A 23,393-nucleotide genomic window follows, 5' to 3' on the forward strand; every position below is an offset into this window, starting at 1 on the left:
GGTACACACTGTAATACTATAATCAAGAGGACATACAGGCAGTTCAAATAAAAAGAGATATAACTTTATTGATCTGGAAACTTCATAAATATGTAAGATTGCTCCATATAATACCATAGTAACATAGTAAAAGTATGTAGGCCTAAAAAATTCAGTTCAATGTTATTGCTTAAGAAACAGATTCCTTCCAACTAACTATTTACGAAAAATGCAATCAATAATTTATATAAAAGTAAATGTTTACATATCGACCAGCAACGAAGTTGGAGCAGCCTACCCAAATAATGAATTGTAATACACCAACATTGTCAACTGTCATACATAGCTAACCATAACCCTGTCATACATAGCTAAACAAGCAAATGAAAATGTAATACCTACCAACGCAACTGAAATGTTAATATTAGACAATTAACAATATTATGAAAATTACGTAGGTCTCCCATAATCATTCAGGTAATCAATACGTCCGTGCCTGTTACAGCTATTTCAATGATATGTGTGTTATATATCCGTGTTCAACGCCATTCATGTTAAGTAAAAGGACAAATCTCAGACTTTGGAAGTTAATGGAGTTAATGGAAGTTAATTCGGAATTTAATTTAATTCGGAAGTTAATGGAGCCGTGCACTTCAAAATAGGTCCATAGCAAGGAGCCGTTTGTTTCAGTACGGCTCCTTTCAGCTGCCCACCCAACATAGACTGCTAATAAAACGCTTGAGGAGGCGTTTTGAAAAGAAAAAACTGTAACACTTTACTTGAAGGTACCGTCATAAGAGTGTCATGACATTGTCATAAGAGTGACATGACACAGTCATAAAAATGTCATAAACATTATGTCAATGTCATTAAACGTTTATGACTGTTGTCATTAAGTGTCATTCGATTTGGTAATGACAAGTTGACATTATTTTGGTTGTCTTCATTATGACAACTTGACATTAATCAAGGTGACATAACCAGAATTTGTCTTTGTCATGACAACTTGACATTCAATTTGTTTGCGATGTCCTTATTATGACAACGTGACATTATTCAAAGTGACATTACTAGAAAATGTCTTTGTCATGACAACTTGACATTAAATTTGTTTGAGATGTCCTTATTATGACAACGTGACATTATTCAAAGTGACATTACTAGAAAATGTCTCTGTCACGACAACCTGACATTAACGAAATATGCATCTATTTTTGTGTTTATGGCAAGTTGACAATGATTATTATAATTAGCTGTGCAAGGTTAAAGACCAATTCTAGCACTTGGTCATTGATGTTTGACAGAATACCAAAAACTGACTGTCATGACATCATTATGACAATGTAATGACAAAATTCTTTGACCTAAAGTAAAGTGGTAGCATTTTGATCTGTCATTAACATATCATGAAGGATAAACTGACTGTCATGACATCATTATGACAATGTAATGACAAAATTCTTTGACCTAAAGTAAAGTGGTAGCATTTTGATCGGTCATTAACATATCATGAAGGATAAACTGACTGTTATGACATCATTATGACAATGTTTTTATCATCATTATCATTAACATTGACAATTTTAATTTCTCAAACATATGAACTGGTTGTCACAACATCATACACGTTATAATGTGCTTAGAAACAGGACCTCTTCTGCCCAACACCCACCCACTCAGGAACTAAACAATACCATAATATTGATAACATGCATGCTCATGCATAATGACATTCAATAAAGAACAGACAGTAACTATTTATGAAAAATAAAAATAAAATGGAAGAAACATGTCTGTCATGACTGACTGTCAAAAGTGATTACTTTTGTGCCTTCTTCATGTCATGCACCAGTCGACCCAAAACGCCACCGTGATGTCGAATCGCCAGCCAGTAATACCACTCAATCATCTGTAGGTGTATTTTGAGTGATTATTTTGTTCTATTACCTCTCAGGCGCCATATTTGTTGTTTGTATGTCTGCCATGCCCGCTCTATGTGCTGGGTATGGGCTCCAGTTTGTGGGTTCACAAAATTCTGCTTATGGCAAACACTAAATTGTTTGTACCCATACTGGGCAAGGCGGTCCTTGTAAGCGCGCCACTCATCAGAGACAATGTTGGCATTCCTCCTGACATGCCTTCGGATTTGGCACAAGAGGGTTGTCCCGCGGCGGTTCCTCACTAGTTTCAGGATGGGTGTCCTCGATTCCTCCTCCACTTCCAACATCCCAAAGACCCAGGTGTGAGAACGCCTCCAAGTGTTGCCGCAACGGCCACGATGATACTACAAACAAAAAAACAAAACAAATACAATGTGACATAATGTTCTTTGTTGTTTTGACTATGTGGTTATGTAACCCTCATGCTCCTTTAAGAAATACTAATGCAAAACATTGCAATTTGATCTGACATCAGATGTGACGGGACAATCAATATAGATATAATGTATGTGCTGATTAAGATCGTTGCATTGAATAGTGGTTGTTGTGATTATTTATTCCATTAGAACGGGCCTGAACTGAAGCTGTGGAAACCTACTTAATATGTGACACTTCCCCCTCTTGCGCCGCCACTCCCATCTCGGCGCGCCTTGATCTACCAAACTAGGGTCCATTGTATCGAAAGTATCGTCCCATGTGATTTCATTTAGGATGGTAATCTTTTGCACCAAAATGGAAAAGGAAAGTAGGATGGGGTGGGTTGTGAACAAACACACTATCTACTGTACCTTTCGTTTGTGAGCAAATTTGCTTTCATCAATCGCAACAAATCGATGGCGACCTCCAATCCTCATCCCTCTCTTCCTGAGGCGTTTGACGGCAGCCACGCAAACCTGTGAAAACAGAAGTAAAAAATCTATATACTACAACGTAATTGAAAAATCTTTTCCAAATATGTTAAATTGAAGTAGTACTTATGAATGGAGTTCCATGTGTATGATACATAATTCTTTTTTTTTTTATGTATCAGCTATCAGCCACTGAATAAGTAAAATATAGTATTAATTCTGTACTGTAAGTCTTGTGGTCTCTGACTTGTTTGAATCAATATTGCATCATTCACCAACCTCTCTGAGTTTTTGGGTCATTCTGGACAATGTCCTTGAGCTTGCTGCTATACCATCACAGATCATGTCCAGTTGTTTCAACCGCAAACCTTGTGCAAACCTTAAGAAAAGTAAATTATATTGAAGACATACTGTGAACTAATACATAGGTAATTAAGTAATGTACACATGGGGCTGAAACAGGGAGCACATCCCAAAATGTTCAATCTTTCTTGACATTCAAATTCAGCATGGTTGAAATTTGAAAATAAAGTTGGTTTAGTTGGAAATTAAGGTGCACTACGGACTCTTCTGGCCCGCAGCCTAATTGCTAAAGCAGATATTTAAGTTTTTAGTTACAGTATACTATTCCTCTCAGGAAGAGCAAAGCATTTAGAATATCAGGGGTTTTTCTAGAAAAAATTCGGTGTGGATGCGGAGCGGAGCTTTTGAAAATTTGAGGTAGAAATGGATCATTCTGAGGCTTGTGAAGGACCAGTACGACATTTTAAAAACACTGTAAACTAAGTCACCAAACGCTATATTTTCTTTCTTCTCAGACACTCTCAGATTCACTGAACTGATAAATTTGGTTCGGGAGAAGAGATAAAAGCCCGCCTACACTGTAAACTGATTGGTTGACTTACCGATCCAGGCCAATCAGGAGGCGCCTGAGGCTCACGTGCACACTGCACACTGCCTCATGCACAGTTTCTAGATCCCTCTCTGTTGTGCTGCGCGCTCGCTACACAGATGCGAACGCGGTTAGGAGCACGTCTGTCTCCTGTGCGCGGTCTTGCTCGCTCGCTCTCCATTCCGGGAGATTTTAAGTAATTTAAAATTTTCGACAAGGAGGCGCTGGGTTGAAACAAGGAGGCGCAGCGCCCCTCTTTCCCGGTTTAGATTAACCCCTGGAATATACTTGGTAGTTTGAAAATTCAGACAGAAAATCAGCAACAAGATTTAATAAAAATTCTGTACATTTTCCCCTTCTTCCACCTTAGCAAATATCACTGCTCATTATTTAGCCTATGAAAATGACAGCTAGCCTAGGCCTATATCAAAACAAAAAACGGAAGGATTTTAAATACATTTCTAAAGTAATTTGCCTAAAACTATTCACAAAAAAGTCTTCATTCCATCAAAACATGAAAGTTCCTAGGGATATCTTTTAACCAGGGTGACTTTTATTTTTTATTTTTTTTACATGCATTAACACAGAATGAGATAACAGAGTCAGAGCGCACATATTAATTTCGTGCCTACCTGTGTATGAATTCGAGCCATTTTGCCAAAGGAATGTGGGATTTTGAGAATATTGTTCCATGTCGTACTGACAGCAGGTGGTTTTTATGACGATTACAGACCCTAAAGAAGGAAAAAATTATCACCAATTATAGCCTTGACTAGTCAGTAACGTTACTGATTATGATATTTTAATAGAGCCCATCTTACCTGCGAAATCCATCGCTGCATCTAGATTTCTTCAGATGCATCTTGCCATTGCATCTTGCGCAGGTTATATTGCTTTTCAATAGTCCCCATTTACACATCCATTTCACAGCTTTTCTTTTGTTTTCTGTAGTGTCGGGGCGCCGACTGTTTCTCAAAAGTCCTCGTAATAATCTTGTCATCGTGCTTTACTGCCTCGATGTCTCCTTTCTACCCACAGCACAGAATAGCGCTTAAAATTAGGCGGCAATCTTGAATTTACCGTAATTACACCAATACTGTCGCAAAAAAATAATATATATATATCACTTGTTTAAGAAATTTTAGAAAGTGACACGATAACAAGCCATGCATCATTTGAATAATTTCCTCTTTTGCTTCTCTTATCTGGATGCATAGTTTGTTTTAAAGTTGTACATGAATGCGTTAAGTCTTCAGTGCACTGCACTGCAGGTATTGGTCTATTACCTGCTTTACGGTAATAGGCACTACTCAGCAGAAGTTCCGGACGGTTCCACAGGACGCTTGTTGAAGACGACAAGAGGGAAAAGAACTACTACGACTAAAGCGAAGTTCGAAAGAGAGGTAATTCAAACGAAGCATATTATAACTTATTTTTTTGTAAATACACGTTATATCTCTGGCAGCTGTCTTCCTTGGTCAGTATTTGGTAGTTCATTGCTCACTATGTTAACGTTAGCTAACATTAGCTAGGTAAGGACAGGGCCTGAATTTCTGCGTGGGGTGTAACTTATTGTGCACAATTTAATTGATTCCTGCAAATTAATAATGTTAAATAATGCGGGGATTCCCCACACATTTAAAGTGGTGTAACCTTATGTTATTCAACCAACATCTGCAGCGGTGCTTACTGCCGGAGTCTAGCCGCAACTGCTGTGTCCGACTGTCTGACTTTGACCCTGAACACATCTGTAGCTCTCTCTGTACCAACCGCTAACGTTAAGGTACGGCCACACCAAACGCGTTACCTGCGTACCACGCGTATAAAATCGGCAATTTTTCCATAGGGAAGCATTGGTTTACGCGCGTATGAGGTGCGTACACGCGTATCATGCGTACCAAGCAACATTTTACTCGCTGTAGGGGCGTATGAGGCGCGTACATGTACGCGAGGAGTTCAAAAAATTGAACTTTTTACGCTCATACGCGCCGCAATAGCCAATCAGCGTTGAGCTTGACCCGACGTCACTGGCAGAGAGTTGTGAGCTTGGACAGAAGCATACGGCCGACATCTTTCTTTATTCTGTGTGGAAATAGTAACATAGTTACGCCATTAAATGCTTTTATGGAAACATTTTTAGCGAGAAATGTGCATTTTACTTTCATAATGTTCGCTCGGTGAATGTGAAGGATGTTTGGTTTGATAGTTATGACGAAGAGGGAACGCTCCGTTCACTTGCATGGACAGAGTCTCTGGTTACTAAGCAACCTCAACGTCTTGGCAGACTATATATCTGCTGATCAACACTACGAATGCTGGAAACACACCAGACACACCATGTGAAGTTATTTAACCCGATTATTGTTATTTATATCCGAGATTATTTAATCTAACCCGATCTAAACTCTATCACCCAAACACGGCGGCGTTTGGGTTTCCTACCTCGGACTCCAGCGCAGCCATGTCCATGGCAGCCACGGCCGGCAACTTTCTTTATTCTGGGTGGAAATAGTAACATAGTTACGCCATTAAATGCGTTTATGGAAACATTTCTAGCGAGAAATGTGCATTTTACTCTCATAATGTTCGCTCGGTGAATGTGAAGGATGTTTGGTTTGATAGTTATGACGAAGAGTGAACGCTCCGTTCACTTGCATGGACAGAGTCTCTGATTGCTAAGCAACCTCAACGTCTTGGCGGACTATTTCTCTGCTGATCAACACTACGAATGCTGGAAACACACCAGACACACCATGTGAAGTTATTTAACCCGATGATTGTTATTTATATCCGAGATTATTTAATCTAACCCGATCCAAGCTCTATCATCCACCCAAACACGGTGGCGTTTGGGTTTCCTACCTCGGACTCCAGCGCAGCCATGTCCATGGCAGCCACGGCCGGCAACTTTCTTTATTCTGGGTGGAAATAGTAACATAGTTACGCCATTAAATGCGTTTATGGAAACATTTCTAGCGAGAAATGTGCATTTTACTCTCATAATGTTCGCTCGGTGAATGTGAAGGATGTTTGGTTTGATAGTTATGACGAAGAGTGAACGCTCCGTTCACTTGCATGGACAGAGTCTCTGATTGCTAAGCAACCTCAACGTCTTGGCGGACTATTTCTCTGCTGATCAACACTACGAATGCTGGAAACACACCAGACACACCATGTGAAGTTATTTAACCCGATTATTGTTATTTATATCCGAGATTATTTAATCTAACCCGATCCAAGCTCTATCATCCACCCAAACACGGCGGCGTTTGGGTTTCCTTCCTCGGACTCCTAAATCCAGCGCAGCCACAGGCTGGGGGGGGGAAGTTTTGGGCGGTCTCATCTACTCGCGTATGCGTACGCGCGTATCTGATCATTTTTGACACAAAATGGTCAAGCAACATTTTCGCTGCGTTACGCACGTACATGGTACGCGAGGTACGCGCTTGGTGTGTTCACCACGTTAGGGAGGTTTGTTTTGCCACTCAGTCCGAACGATTCGGGGCGTTGCCCAGGGCAACGTGATGTAAACTCATACCCTCTATTGTGCATAATATGCAAGTTTGTGTAAGTGAAACAGTAATGCGTCTCTAAATTTATGGGTGAAATTTCATATTCAGCCTGAAGCCCAGTTAGGAGTTTGACTAAATGTTGTTTCTGTGTCTGTTGGTAGTAAAAATTCAGGATTCTCTATCTGAAGATGAAGTTGTCATGCAGCCGAAGACCAAAAAGGCCAAACGTCGCAGTTCCCCCCAAAAATTATGTAAGTGAAAAGTTATTAAAGACAATACCTTCCCCTAGTCTAGACTAGCAGACTAGCATGGTGAAATGTTGTCTGTCTGTCTTTCACTGTCAGTGTATAGTCAAAGATAGAATAGGGAGAATTACCAGAATACCGCCATCTATTGATCAAGATAGGCAACAACAACATAAAAATAATTCCTGCTGTCGGTTGCCAGACTGTTGCTAGGTAAAACACCATTGCTAAGGACGCTGCTCTGATCAGAAGACACAGAGGAGGAGAACTATGCAGAATATTTACCTTGTGTTTCGTTTTTACCTTCATTAAACAGCTTTGGATGACTTGTAACTTGTTACAGGGATAGTGGAGGCTCCTTCCACATTGTGGCTGAAAACCAAATTTGCGCTCAGAGTCACTGGTGTTACAGCTCTCGTCTCGGTGAAAAAAAAAACTGTTTCGGGCCTTGGCCCTTCATTAAACATCAGACTTGTCTGATGAAGGGCCAAGGCCCAAAACGTCACATGTGAGTGACATTAAACTGTCACAGGAGCAGACTACTAGTGTGCGGTCTCCGTTTTTACTTTACCTGTTCCTTTCTTGGCGGTCCAGCACCTAGTTTTTGAGAGATTGTTGGGGATGTGGGTCCGTGTACGTTTCGTTAGTTAGATTTTTCCTTCAAACCGAACTGTCAGAAAACGAAAGTAATCCGTTTATCATTCGTTCATTCTATTTTCAATTGGAAATCAAAAATCAAAAAATGAAAAAGTGACAGCTTATTTTGTTTTTAAATCCAACACAAAAAACTAAAACATGTCTGGTTTTTCATATTTCAATTTTAGGCTCAGATCAAAAATACAAAATTGAAAAACAGGCAGCAGGACTGATTATGATTTTAATATTTAATTGGTCGGGTTTACATGACCCGGAAGTTTGGCGATATCAAAGAGACGCAGTCACAAAGATCATTCATAGTGGCAGTGAACATCCGAGGAGCTGGAGGGTAAAACATCAGTTCAGCGACAAGTAAAAAAAAAACTCACTGTAGCCTATATTCGTGCAGGAGCGGAGACACAGCCGTTGCAGGGGAATGAACGCCGTTCATGCCTGGTGTACATCCCCGTGCCCCATCGTGCAGGAGGAATATCTCCGTACACCGGGCATGAATGTCCGTTCATTCCCCTGCATGCGCAATGGCTGTGTCTCTGCTCCTGCACGAATATAGGCTACAGTGAGGTTTTTTTTAACAAGCAAATCATACTGTCTACTCTGTACAGTAATAAAGAGTGTATAGTGTCCGGTCTTGTCGCTGAACTGATGGTTTACCCTCCAGCTCCACGGATGGTCGCTGTCACTATTGATGTTTGGGACTGCATCTCTTTGATATCGCCAAACTTCCGGGTCACGTAAACCCGACCAATTAAATATTAAAATCAAATTCAGTCCTGCTGCCTGTTTTTTCATTTCGTATTCTTGATCTGAAATATGAAAAACCAGAAATTTTTTCGTTTTTTGTGTTGGATTCAAAAACAAAAAACAAAATAAGCTGTCACTTTTTAGTTTTTTGATTTTTGATTTCCAATCGAAAATAGAATGAATGAATGATACACGGATTACGGATTCAATAGTTTTCGGACAGTTCGGTTTGAAGAAAAAATCAAACTAACGAAACATACACTGACCGATGTGCGTGTCTATCTCTCTTTTCACTACACAAATACAGACATTGTAACATGTGATAATCCATCAATCCACCGATTGATTATTAAAAAGGCTTCGTTGAAAGCAAGCGACCAGGAAACAGCGGAGAAGTGAGCCAAAATGGCGACAACAGAAAGTTATTGTCGAACCCAGTAAATCTTTTTCAAATAATGAATTCAGAGTAAATCTATTTTTTTAATGGAGAAGCAATACTTTTATTCTGCATCCCTCTAAATGCTCTGTAGGTATTTTTAAAATAATATGGCTTTTAATAAAGATTATCCATATTCAACCTATAACCTCTATTATTTAACCATGTTTAGGAAAGGCTTTCTAAACTTTTTCTGTTTATTTTAACATTTATTTTCTCTCAAATTATGCAGTGTCACCAACGGGAGCATCATTAATCACAAAATTGAAAGAGGAGAACAAATTGGCTAAGATGAAAATACAACGCCTGGAGGAGCGGGTGAAGCACCTGGAAGAGGCTAACATCGATCTCAAAAAGGACAAAGATTTTCTGCTTAGTAGATTTGACGAGAAGCCAGGTACAATTCCATTAACCCCCCACCACACACACACACTTCAAAGACCATAGCATACAGTAAATGTATACTACATATATACATATAATATATATGTATATATTGTGTGTGTGTGTGTGTGTGTGTGTGTGTGTGTGTGTGTGTGTGTGTGTGTGTGTGTGTGTGTGTGTGTGTGTGTGTGTGTATACAGTATGTCATATACACCCACACACAAACAGTATATTATTTACTTTGCTTACTCTATAGTCTCTCGACATGTTAATTTCCGCAGGTCCTTCTCACAAGAGTGCAAAGAAAGAAGTCATCTCTACCTCCTCTGAAACACCCTCAGCCTCATCCTCTGATGAGTCATTCTTCTCAGAGGAAGAAGAGGTTAAGGTAAAGGAGAAGAAGAAGAAGAGGAAGACCAAGAAGCCAATGAAAACCTTAGAGCCACACAGTCGCTCAAGGAGTAAGTGGAGCTATTGGCTTAACAGGTTTTGCTCTTAAAGAGGAATCCCATTCATTTTTCACTCAAATAATCTATGGGGGTAACACAACTGCAGGGGTGAAAAGTAATGAGTTACATTTACTCTAGTTACTGTAATAGAGTATTTTTTTGTGTACAATAAATTGAGTAAATATTGTTGGAAGAAATTTACTTAGTTACATTTTAAATAGCTTCAGCTACAAAGTAAAAAATTCGTTCAGCTCCATCTACACCAAAATACCCCCCCCCCTCCTTGGGAGCAGACAGGAAATACACTAAAGAAGCAAGTGTGTGTGAGGGAGTGAGGGAGAGATTTTTAAACTATCTATTTTTATCCCTGTGGAACTGAAATTGGTATCGAGTATTGAAAATTTTCCTGAATATCGAATGAATGTTCGAATGGCTCTGGGCAACTGCAGTGTCAGAAGGTCAGAATCGAAAAGATTGTGCCACGAGGAGCTAAAAAAAAAAGAACTAAGTAACTTTTACTCTGAGTACATTTTAAATTAGCTACTTTTTACTTTTACTTGAGTAGATTTTTACACCAGTACTTTTACTTTTAAAGCTAGGGTGGGTAATTTCTTTACTGTAATATTTGGCAAAACTGTCCTAATAGCCAGTCAGCTATATGTAGGTGAAGTGCTCTGAGAATATCTGCTCATAACTTTGCTCTCCCCTGCCTCTGTGGGCCGCACCCAAAAATTGCCACCGCTCATGTACACTTTGACCAATCAGAGCGAGGCTCCGATTCTCCGTTCTTATTGGCTGTGGGACTGTCCGGTCACCTTGGCAACGACGTTGGTGCGTCCCTGCGTGAGCGTTCACGAGCCTAGCGGTCTGACAGTTTTGTACTACTACGGCGAACAACAAATGAATAGCCATGTCTTCATCAACGGCCCATAAATTTCCCATTCCCCGGATACCGTCAACTAACACCACTAAGACAGCGAAAAAAAGAGGAAAGACACTTGTTGAAAGGACAGCTACTAAAAGGGAGGCGGAGAGAGCTCGAAATAAAACCAGAGTAAACATCGGCGTGGCTTATGAGCGATGGAGAGAGTTACGTGACCTGAGAAACTTAAAATCGGACGCTGAGATGGCTACATTTCTTATAGACAGGTAAGGAATTGTGTTATCTCTCCATAGTATATTGTGATGAATATGTAAAGTGTCGGCTGGTATGGTTTTTACTAAGCAAAGCCATGATAACCGTTATATTACGGTTCTGTAATGTAACCATTTCAATACGGTTCTGTAGGATGTCTTGCATCAGCCCATGGTTCTTTTCCCGGTCCGTTTTATAGGTTAGTTATGGTCACACCAACCCTGTCGGAATAACACAGAGATTGTGCTAACACGTGGCCTAGGCCTCAACTCAACTGTGGATAATGTCCGAGTCACGTTTGTGTAAAAGCTACTTTGACGCAACTGCCAAGATAAGCACAGCGAGGGAAGTCTAGCATAAGATATTCCATGTATTGTTATAACGTTGTTGCAAGCTAGCAGCAGCCTAGCTCAGTTTTGCGATCGCTTTGAAGTGACGATTTCCTTGTGTGTAATCTGGCTTTCTGTGTTATTTTAACAAATATATATATATTTTTAATTCCGATAACGTTTTTCTTTGTTGACCAATCACTGTTGTGCTTCACCTGTTTTGGCAGTTATGAGAACCTCACATCCCCTACTTCATCCACACCATGCAAGCGCAGGAGAAACCTGCCTCTTCCCCCAGCTTCAAGCATACATTCAGAGACACTCTTAGACAGGTGATCACTACCCCACCACCGTTTTCCATTAACATTTCCAAATTATGAAATTGTGTACATTTATTTTCAGCTTCCACCTTTATAGAAGACAATATAGCCTAATAACTAGGGGTGGGTAAAAAAATCGATACAGCAATATATCGCGATACTTTGCTGGCCGATAAAATATCGATTTGTTCAACTCCAAATATCGATACTTTGTTGTTAAAGGGGTAGTTCGGAATTTTGGACATAGGGCCTGATTCCGAAGTGAGCATTGGTGTTCTATATCACTGGAGACAGTTTTCAACACATTTCATTCAGTCCTTCTAGTTGCAGAGTTCGCTCGTGCTAGGCTAGCGCACGTCAACGGGCAATGCTAGCCTGCTATTAAAAACAGTCTTACCCACTCCACAGTACACCTGAGGTAAATCAATTATAACGACAGACTATAAATCTAAATGTCTGTTTATAGAATAATGTTTGAAATAAAACCAACCTTGCATTGCATTGCATTTTGAGGGAATTGCGGGGTCTCAGCAGCAGTGTTTATATTCCTGTAGCCTACGTAGGCTACGGCAGCGGCGGACTGATACCTAGGTTACCTGCCGCTGTCATTGCTACACAAACACAGAGTACAGTGAACGAAGGAATTCTACAAGCGTATTAAATTAACAAGATATGGCCACGTTTGGAGGAGTTAGCGATGCATCTGCTTTTGAAGACGATTATGAGGAATGTGTTGTATCCAACAAACCGTACATGTACGAGCCGGTGTTTTGATGTCAAAGCCAGCAGCAACAAGCCACAGTTGAGTCCTTTCTGGATCTCGCACTGGAAATTGGTGGAAACTTTGTGGTGCCCATCTGTACCGTTTATTTCTACAATTTCTAAAAGCACACTGAACCATCATGTTGCCTAGTCGTTCAATTGCGCTTCTGTCCCACGCTTCTCTGTTTACGTTCTTCTGTCGTGATTCGGTTACAAACCTAACCAGCGCATAGTAGAATTCCGCTTCTGCTGAGAAAGTAGTCCCTCGATGATTCATGCGATGCAAGGTTAGTTTTATTTCTAACATTATTCTATCAACACAGACATTTAAATCTATAGTCTGGCGTTATAATTGATTTACCTCGGGTGTACTGTGGAGTGGGTAAGACTCAACCTCAACCGAGCCAGATGACGCTGCACAACTTTTTGCCCTCCACCTCACCTCGCGCACAGCGCATAACAGAGGCGATTGTGCACTTTATCTGTAAGGATTTACGCCCTTATAGCGTCGTTGATAATGCTGGATTCAGGTGGATGCTGCACACTTTAGAGCCACGTTACAAGATACCACAACGAGGGTACATGGTGGACACAGCTGTACCCGCGATGTATGAAGAGGTGAAGAAAGCGGTTAAAACATCCCTTGGCGCTGCGCAACGAGTTGCATTGACCTGCGACGGATGGACCTCCAGAGCCACACAGTCGTATGTGACCATAACGTCCCACTACATCTCCGACGACTGGGAAATGGTTACGCATGTTTTGCAAACGAGGGCAATGCATGAGAGCCACACCGGCAGTAACATTGCGGATTTGCTGAAGAGGGCCGTGGACGAATGGAGCATTCAGGATAAGGAGCCAGCCATTGTCACCGACAACGCCAGAAACATGACCAGCGCAGCAGAGCTAGTCGGTATGCCGCATTTTAAATGCTTCGCGCATACACTAAATTTGTCTTCTCAGCGCGCACTGAAGTTGCCAGCAGTCCAGTTTACTTTATTATTTATTTTGATCAGAGGAACAAAAGGGCTATTCTGCACTTTATTTTCTTATACTTTTTTACTGCATGCACATAGGTATTTTATTTTCATTTGAACTTCAGTTCAGATTTCATACTGTGAAAAACTACTGTGCACTTTATTTCAGTTTTCAGCTCAGTGTTTCAGCTGTAAGAAATAAAACAAATATTGTTAATGTTTCATTCATTGAAATAAAAAATAGCTGTTATGAATGAAATGGTTTTGACTCAATTTGTCCTCTGATCAATATAATCTGAAATACATAAACTCTTTAAATCGCAATATTGTGATATGTATCGTATCGTGACCCAAGTATCGGGATACGTATCGTATCGTGAGGTTCATGCCAATACCCACCCCTACTAATAACTAATTTCAAAGATCTTTATTTCATAACACTATTTATATTCTCAGAGCCGATGACTTCTTGGATGCTGAAGATGTAGAGGACACCAATCCTGCCACTACCTTTCAAAGTATGGATACAAGGTAAAGAAAGAACAGTGGAACAGTGGAAAAAGTTACTTTTGTATCAACTAATCAACATTAATACCTCTCCATTTATTGACTTCTCAAGTACTCCAATATGTTAATATTGTATTTCATTGTTTTTGTATTTTTAGTATTTCTCCACAGGTAAATGACATTGAAGTCATAACTGAAGAAGAATTTAATGACATCCGGAACTCTACGTAAGTGTGTCCTCGGATCTAGTGTTCCCTTGTATGTTCCATCAAATCCCTGTATTATTGATGCACTACACTTTTTAAACTTAGCCCTCTAAAAAATCTCCTTCATAGAATTGGCTGGGCCGATAACACCTGGGAAGATGACAGTGGAGAAGATGACAGTTGGTACCCAGAAATGGAGATGGACAATGGGTCATCTTCAGAGGAGGAAGAAATGATGGGGGAAGACAGCGAATGCAGTGATGACAGTGACATAGATTACGTGCCTTATCTCTGTGTGCGGTATGTATAATAAATCAAATATCTTTGAGTGTTGTGACCCGTTTATCCATTGCTGGTTCTTGCTCACCGTAGCACATGATGCAACTAAATTACAACATGCAACTCAATTACGTCTATTTGCCATATCAGGTATTCAATTCAGTTCAATACAAAGCAAACAATTCCCATGACTTGGGACACGGTACAAAACTGTTAGCTGCCCCGAATTACATGCACCATGCCAGGTGATAACCTAAATGCCTTCCCATGAACAATTAATCCACGCAGCAGTCAAAACATAAAACGGCATATTCCCCAAATAACACGAAAAACAATATTATAATTGCTCCAGCAACTTGCATGTTTGATATATCTGTATTGTGGTTCAGGCCTTTCAATATGCAAATGTTATTCCTAAACTCTGTAGCGTTTGTATATGTTGTTATCACAGGACTGGTGGAGCTCTCCAAAAGAGCAAATGGCTGGACACATTACCAGCTGTTGGTCTGGAGGAGACTGTTCATGACCTTGATGATGGACACAATTCCTCAGAAGTGATACCACCGCTACCAGAGAAGACCCAAGTCCTCTGCAAGGAAGATATAATTGGACAACCAGCTTCCATTGTCTACCATAGCTGTCTTAAACAGCTGGCTCAGTATCTTGTTTTACCAATCCCCAAGTGCAACACAAAGGACCCAGTAACTGATGCTGAATGTGGAGCACTTAGACCATTTGAGGTGAAAATAACTTCCAGGGGCACATCAGTTGTCGTGGAATGGGTGAGTACTTAGTTAGCAATATAGACATACTGTAGGATCATATATTTCACTTTGAGGGCATAGTGTACACATGCTTTATTATCTATTTAATGACAGCTACTGTTCTGTGCTGTGTTGCTCTTTTTTCCTTTTTCAGATATGTCATCAGGGTCACAGTGTCTGGAGGTGGAACTCCCAGCCCACTCTAAAATATGGGATGCATGCAGGTGACTTCATGTTGTCCTCGAACATCCTACTCTCTGGGAACAACTACGGGAAGGTGGCTCTGCTGTTCAAATTCATGAACTTGGGAATAGTACACAGAACCACATTCTTTAAAATCCAGGACGCCTACTGCGTTGACGCCATCGAGGACTACTGGGGTGACAAGAGGTCAGCCATTATTACCCGGCTGAAATCAAAGGACAGTGTAGTGGCCCTTGGTAAGTTTGCAAATCCCTCTCCTACAAATATTACTCCTGCAGTCCTACACACAGCTGATTACAATGTGGCTCAACTACATTTGATTTATTTACTTTTTGTGTAATGTGTAATTTCATACTATGTTCACCTTTGACATTGATAAGTGAGAGAATGTGGCTTTTATCTATTATATCTGCAATGTTTATTTTTGTGTTTTTTTTTTTCATCTTTCATAGGTGACGGTCGTATGGATAGTCCTGGGTTTTCAGCACAGTACTGTACATACACAACGATGGACAACGACAGTAAAGAGATCATATCAATTGTCAATATTGATAAGAGGGAGACCCAGAAGAATTCGGTTATCATGGAGAAGGAGGCTTTCATCCGGACCTTTGAGACTCTCCACAAAGAGATTCGCCAGGAGTTTTGCACTGATGCTCATTCACAGATCTCGGCGCTCTTCAGTAAGTGCAAAGATATTTATGTGTATAATTTTACGGATGAAGTATTGCTCTATGTATTTCATGATTGATCATTGTCAAAATGTTTTAGCCTGCGTCTAACACACATCTGTTTGCATCCTTCCATGCAGATCCAACAAAAGGCAGGTTCAAGGACTCTGGTGTTCGACACACCCTTGACATCTGGCATGGGTCAAAGAACTTGGGTAAAAAAATCCATGCAGTAAGTTCCTGACTTTGATTCTGTTATTGGTCCTTGATAATAGATTGTTATAATACCAAGTCAAACAACACAGTTTTTCCTACTTGATTTCTACTCATGTTGTTTATGTTAAAACAACTTCTTTGAGATGATGATCACAATGACTGAATGTAAAGGTTGTGCCATTTCCTGCCATTCAGTTATAAGCCAGGTGTCTACCACACAGATGGTGATTACATCAGGTTCCTGGTTCCAGAGAATTTGCCAAATCAACATTGATGACAAAGTCTGAGCTTTATTTAAATGTTATTTTCCATTCCGTGTCAAGGCAGGCCTTCGGAAAGGATGTTCAATTCTCCTTACCTGGAGTAAGGAGATATGCAACCATTTCTGGTATTGCTGTAAGACTGCACAGAACATTGATCAGTTCGGTGTAAGTATTAGTCTGTTTTGGATTTCACTTTGCGATTCCTGACCATTTATTACATTTTGATTTTATTGATAAATTGACTTTGGTTATTTTATTTTTAAATTTATTTTAAAAACTTGTACTAGCATTTATATAATGACAAAATAGGTATTATTTATTGTGTAAAAAAAAAAACACAATAAGAAATGATGCAGTTCTGTTCTACTGTAGGATATGTGGACAGGTCTTCTCCACCATGTTCAAGGAGAGCATGAGTGGGCCCTATCTTGCTGTGAACATGGCCCCTTGTCGGCCGACAGGGAGAAGGAGTGGATCCAGAGTGATTCTGAGGCCTTTCAGGTTCTGTCAGAAATAGTGCTGGATGAGCACTGGCTGAAGAATGTGGAGAAGTTCCTGAGTTTCAGGTAAGTAAACATGTTTTCATAAGAAGGTTATTGTAAGTGGCTAAGTCCTGCTATATGGGCATTTGAGATACAGTGCTCAGGCTAATGACTTGGCTGAGGTGCTTGCTATACACTGTCTTACACTTGTCACAATACTGGGCACATGGTGTTATAAACACTATTCATGGTAATGGCTCTTACAAGCATATCTATAACGCTGTATTCATGGCCACTTTCAAATGAGCACTAAAGTTATATTATATGTGTATAGATATGGGGTCATAGCTTATTCATCTGTTTCTTTTATTCTGTAAGGTCAACCGCTGAGCTGGAATCCTTCCATAATCATATACTGATGTATGCCAGCAAGCGATTCAGCTTTAGCCCACCTGTTTACAAGGCTCGCACCCTCTTAGCAGCGTTGGACTATAACCATCATGTTCACAGACCGGTGAAGAGGAAGGCTGAAGGCTCAATAGAGTACGTTTTCAATAATTTTCATATCTATTTCATATTTACAATATTCTAAGCTGCATGACTGATGTGGATACATTGAGACATTATTTCATCCTGTGTCAGGTACTGCAAGCTCTACAATAAAAAGTCAAAGACTTGGAGTCTATACACTGTGAAGGTGGAGAAGGACTACGGATACATGGCAGACCTGCAGAGTGCTATCCTAGAAGCCCGGCTGACATCAGACAAAGGTTTGCCAAAGACCAGAAAAAAAAGGCCTAATGACCCACGGCAATATGGGGTTCTTGCAAGCATCCCACCTCCCACCACCCAGGACCTGTTGCAAACCCAATTCCACAGAGGAGTAGGTATGGAATGAATCCTGTTTGACATATTATCTACACATGATACAGTACATATCCCAAGTAAAGGGAAATTAAACACTTAGGAAAAGTAGTGACTTTATTCTTTCAACAGGGCAAGGAATGCAGTAAGAGACCTAGAAGAGATTGGAGGTCCCATACCAACTAAACTGGAGCTGACTGTAGGCTGCTGGGGGCTGTTTGGAATAGTATTACGCTGCTCACTTTTTGATATTTGTAAATATTCGATTTATTAGATCTAAATGTCCTTCACAGTTTTGTATTATTTACACTTGGTTCTTATAAAATATATTAAAAAAAATAGGATTTTGTATATAGTTTTCTATGATCAATTTGTTTATAATTGACATATTTTCAATGCAGTTGCACGATTGTTCTGCTAAAAAGGCATTTTGTTATTTACATTTACATTTTACATTTAGGGCATTTAGCAGACGCTTTTATCCAAAGCGACTTGTACATTTGTCATAAGAAGTGCATCAATATATCGCTGTCGATACAGAAAGGATGTTCATAGAACCAAGTGCAAGTACCACAAGTAGTGTTATGTAGTGCTTTTATACTTATTTAGAATTTGCACTTGTGCTGCATGTAGTCATCGAAGGCCAGGGTGTTCCTGTGTGTGTGTTATTATCTTATTGTTTTATTATTTATTAAAAAAGCTTTTTACCGCACCTGCCCTCATCATTTATCCAGCATTACACCTGCTGAATGTGCATTGTTATTATGATATGCTATAGTTATTTTGATGTCTGCTGTAACCGACAATGAAAAGATGGGTCATAAAAACAGGAAATTTAACATGTATTTTTTAAACACTTTTTAATGATGCTTAAATTCTCCTTGTGAGGAAGCCAACATATTGTCCAAGTGTGTCTGGGTACTTGTCCCGTATCCTCCAGACACAACAACTAGGGATGACGACCCTGTGTCCCCGAGCCAGTGCTCCGTATTGCCAAACAACAAACTGCCTATAGGCGGCAAACCTAAATTGTTTGTTGTCCTCCCCTGGGTCTGGACGGTCAGCCACAGCACGGACGTCATTCCAGATCCTCCTGGCCAGCCGCAGAACCCCCCCCCTGCATTATGTATGCGTCCATGTGAGGCAGCATGGAGACACAGGAGTCCAGGAGTTGTCCACAGCATTTCCTCTCTAGATCCGTAGGCATCTCCTTGCATTTGGTGCAAATGCACCAGGCTGGCTGCTGTGGGTCACTTGGACCAAGCTGTTGTGGGTCAGATGTGGGATGAGGGATGGAAATGGCCAGGAGGTCAAAGATGAGGGATGGTTCCCGTTCCAAACACAGCTCCAGCAGATGGTGGGAAGCTTCTAGGTTCAGGTTTCTGATTCGAACCTGGCCAGGAAATGTACAATTACTTATTACACATTTATACTGAACATTTTGTTAAAAGTATGACATGAAATAAACGTACCTGCTCATTTGTGATTCGTTGAATCCTGATTGTTTCCACACGGGCCATGTCCTCTTGCCCTATCGTGTCAAGACCTCTCCGACCGCGACCTCGTCCCCTTCCTCTGCCCCTGCCTCTGCCCCTAGGCTGCCTGCCTCTAGCAGCAGAACGTCCGCTGACCCTACATATCCCACGTCCTGTGCTGCTAGGACCTGGGACATAATCGTCCCCAGAGCCAGCTTGGCTCTCTTCTTGGACACTCTTATAATGCAAAAAAATAGCGTTATTGTAGTACAATTCATGACTTCAAAACGTCAGTACATAATATATTGATGACCAGGTTACTAGCTCTGGCAGCTTATGCTAACGAACTACAGTTGCAATTAGTCGGCTATCTTGCTTGGCTGATACAGCTACCTTTCTTAGGCCTACCAGCGCAATTGCAATGATTTTAAGATAACATACATGGTATGTCTGTGAGTAAGATGTTGATGCTATATATGTACTTATGTAGCTATCAGCACTAATGTTTAATTACCTCAGAATCGGACATCTTGTTTCGTCTTTCTATCAATGTAACTGAATTCACATGAACGCGCATAACTGACGTTCGGTGGGAGGAGCTACAGCAGGTAGCGTGGCAGGGAGAGGCCAGAGAGCACGCGACGGAATCTCAACGGCTGTTTTCTCCAAAATCGCCCACCCTAGCTTTAATTGAGTAAAATTTCATCTAGGTGACTGTACTTTTACTTGAGTAGATTTTTTATGACTCTTTCCACCCCTGCACAACTGTAGCTGAAACCTGACCTAATTGTTCATCAACATTATCCTCTTGTTTGAGGTGTCTGTGTACCAAGTAGTAGTAAAAAAGAACAAGAACATTTGGCACTACATAAATCAAGTTACAGCTAAAGCTTACTTCATGGAGCATATAGCATAAAACTGAAACTTAAGGCCATTCTCTCCATTAGGTCAGCTTTAGCTGCCTGACCATAACTCAGTGTATGTTGCACCAAAGGTTGTCCTCGACTAAAGATTTTCATAGTCGAGTCTGATTTGTCAGATTTTGCCCTCAGTCGACTAATCGTTGATTCATGATGTTTATTGATTCATGATCTCATTTGCATTTCTTTCTGCTACAGAAAAAAAGAGTTTAAACACCCGAATAAACAAATACTTCAGTCTCATTATAATATAAGAAAACATAAATTCTGTGTTAAATCAGATGTTCAGCACTGCAGCAGGGAGCACCCCTATATATTCAGAATCCTTTTTTTTTTTCCACAACCACATTTTGCGACTATTTGACGAGGTTCAGTCGAATCAGACTTCTCCGAATCGAATCGTTGAATAGTTGACTATTTGAATAGTATTCAAATTAATAAATATGAATAAATAATAGTATTCAAATAAATGTTCTTCTTTTTCCTATGGACCACATGTGATGAGCTTGAACAATGGGGCTTAGGTCTAACACCAAACTTCTCCTTTAAGGAAATCAATCATAACTAATTCAAATTTTGTCATCTTCTCTTCCAAGTGACAACCATCGATGGCGTGGTGCGGCGCTACATGAGGGCTCTCAAGAGCTTCAAAAAAACTGGATCCATGAAGCGAGCCTTTGAGCATTTGGGGGTGGACCGGAACACCATAGCAAGGACCGCCCCAATCGCTGAGGTCCACATCATTTTCCCAGACATATTTGAGGGTTTGAGTAAAGATAGCCATGACAAAATCTCCACCTTCACAGAGAGGTGCAGGGAAGCCATAACAGCAGAAATGGCGAGCACACTGACGCACAAAAAAAATGCAGGTGAACTACTGCCGATCACTTACAAAATGACCTAATCATTAGACAATTGGCTTTATGCACAGCTCCACGACTTCCTGAAATAAACCAGCTCGTTTATTTCATGTCTTACATTATTGGACCAACTGATTAATCCAGGTGTGTCTGACCTCACAACAATGGTCAGGCACACCTGGATTAATCAGTTGGTCCAATAATGTAAGACATGAAATAAACGAGCTGGCTTATTTCAGGAAGTCTTGGAGCTGTGCATAAAGCCAATTAGTCAATAGTTTTTATTGTTGTTCATATTTTGTTAAACTTTTTCCAGTATTTGTGTTTGCTTGTTTTGTAGCAATGTTGCAGTTATTACAGACCCAGAAGTCACAATGTATGCCAGCAATAGCTGGTTAAGTTTGATTTGAGTCATTAGACCTCTAGATTTTGAGTTAAGTTTGATATTGTTGATAGCTACTGGTCAGGAGCAGCAAAGCATTCTGTAAGGGTGATCAAAAGCAGCTTTTACCCATTAGTTTGAGTAAAAATGGTAAGGGAAATACATGCAACATGTTCATGGTCAGTAATCATGACATGAGTGTTGAGCAGAAGAGGTTTCTAAGCACATTGTAACGTGTATAGTATAATGTTGTGACCTTGTGTCGTGATAATGATGATGACAGCCAGTTCATATGTTCATGAGAAAATAAAATTGTCAATGATGTTATAATAAAAACATTGTTATAATGATGTCATAACAGTCAGTTTATCCTTCATGATATGTTAATGACAGATCAAAATGCTACCACTTTACTTTAGGTCAAAGAATTTCTTCATTACATTGTCATAATGATGTCATGACAGTCAGTTTATCCTTCATGATATGTTAATGACAGATCAAAATGCTCTCCTCTGTGTTGTTACCTTGCCGTGGTGGGGAGGCTTGTGTACTTCCGTGACCCTGGAGGCTATACCGGCGGGGGTAATACCCCTGGCAGGTCTTACCAAGCCGGGCAGGTTTTAGGGTAGAGGTCCGACTAAAGGCAACACCTGGTCCTCCAGGTTGGGGGTTAGGCGTGGGGCTAACAACCCCACCCCATAAAACAATACCTGTTACAGAAACGCAAACAAGAGTAAACCAAGATATCCCGCCCCGGAGTGAAGATGGACCTTCGTCAGAAGGATTTATGACGCAGGGTGGTGAAAGCCAGAAGCACCTGGAAGCCACTCTGCCGAAAACCATCCTCTCAACCGGTGTTACAACCACCATCGGTACATGGAACGTAAGGACCATGTTCGAAGCTGGAAAGACCGCACAAGTTGCCACCGAGATGAACAAGTACAACCTTGCCATACTCGGAATTAGTGAATCAAGATGGACGGGTTCTGGACGGAAGAGGCTTACCATAGGAGAGCTGCTGCTGTACTCAGGCCATGAGGAGGACAATGCACACCACACCCAGGGAGTCGCTTTGATGCTGTCCAAGGCTGCTCAGAGAGCACTCATGGGATGGGAGGCACATGGCTCGAGAGCAATAGCAGCTACATTCAAAACAAAGAAGGAAAGAATAAACATGAACATCATTCAATGCTATGCCCCAACCAACGATAGTGACGAAGAGAGCAAGGACGAATTCTATAGCAGAATACAGACCATCATCCAGAGATACTCAGAAAGAGATATTACCATCTTAATGGGAGACCTTAATGCAAAAATAGGAAGTAACAACAGAGGCTATGAGAGGATAATGGGGCAGCATGGTCTAGGCGAGATGAACGAAAATGGAGAGAGATTCGCAGAACTATGTGCAAATAACAACCTTGTCATCGGAGGAAGTGTCTTCCCCCACAGGCGAGTACACAAAGCCACATGGGTATCACCGGACCTCTCCACTGAGAACCAAATAGACCATGTATGTGTCACCAAAAAGTTTAGGAGGTCCCTCTTAGATGTACGAGTCAGAAGAGGAGCTGACGTAGCATCAGACCATCATCTTCTCGTTGCCAAAGTCCAATTAAAGTTGAGGAGAAACTGGACAGGTGAGAAGAACCAGAGAAAGAAATTCAACACAGCACTTTTAAGAGATCCAGCAG

At 40.7% G+C, this 23,393-nt stretch overlaps 1 protein-coding gene across 1 annotated transcript; it reads left to right on the forward strand.

Moving 5' to 3' along the window:
- Positions 1-9,262: 9,262 nt before the first annotated feature.
- LOC132469927 (coiled-coil domain-containing protein 106) lies at positions 9,263-21,391 on the forward strand. Its single transcript, XM_060068058.1, has 3 exons — positions 9,263-9,647; positions 9,916-10,095; positions 21,054-21,391. The coding sequence occupies exons 1-3, from the start codon at positions 9,542-9,544 to the stop codon at positions 21,359-21,361; spliced, it is 594 nt and encodes a 197-aa protein (XP_059924041.1). The 5' UTR covers positions 9,263-9,541; the 3' UTR covers positions 21,362-21,391.
- The last annotated feature ends 2,002 nt before the right edge of the window (positions 21,392-23,393 follow it).

This window comes from Gadus macrocephalus, chromosome 12, assembly GCF_031168955.1.
Source record: "Gadus macrocephalus chromosome 12, ASM3116895v1".
NCBI lineage: Eukaryota > Metazoa > Chordata > Actinopteri > Gadiformes > Gadidae > Gadus > Gadus macrocephalus.

Excerpts from the sequence above, each read along its gene's own strand:
- LOC132469927 (XM_060068058.1), top strand. The coding sequence starts at position 9,542 with ATGAAAATACAACGCCTGGAGGAGCGGGTGAAGCACCTGGAAGAGGCT. Across the intron at positions 9,648-9,915 it reads TAGATTTGACGAGAAGCCAG|GTCCTTCTCACAAGAGTGCA; the intron begins GTACAATTCCAT and ends TAATTTCCGCAG. Across the intron at positions 10,096-21,053 it reads GCCACACAGTCGCTCAAGGA|TGACAACCATCGATGGCGTG; the intron begins GTAAGTGGAGCT and ends TTCTCTTCCAAG.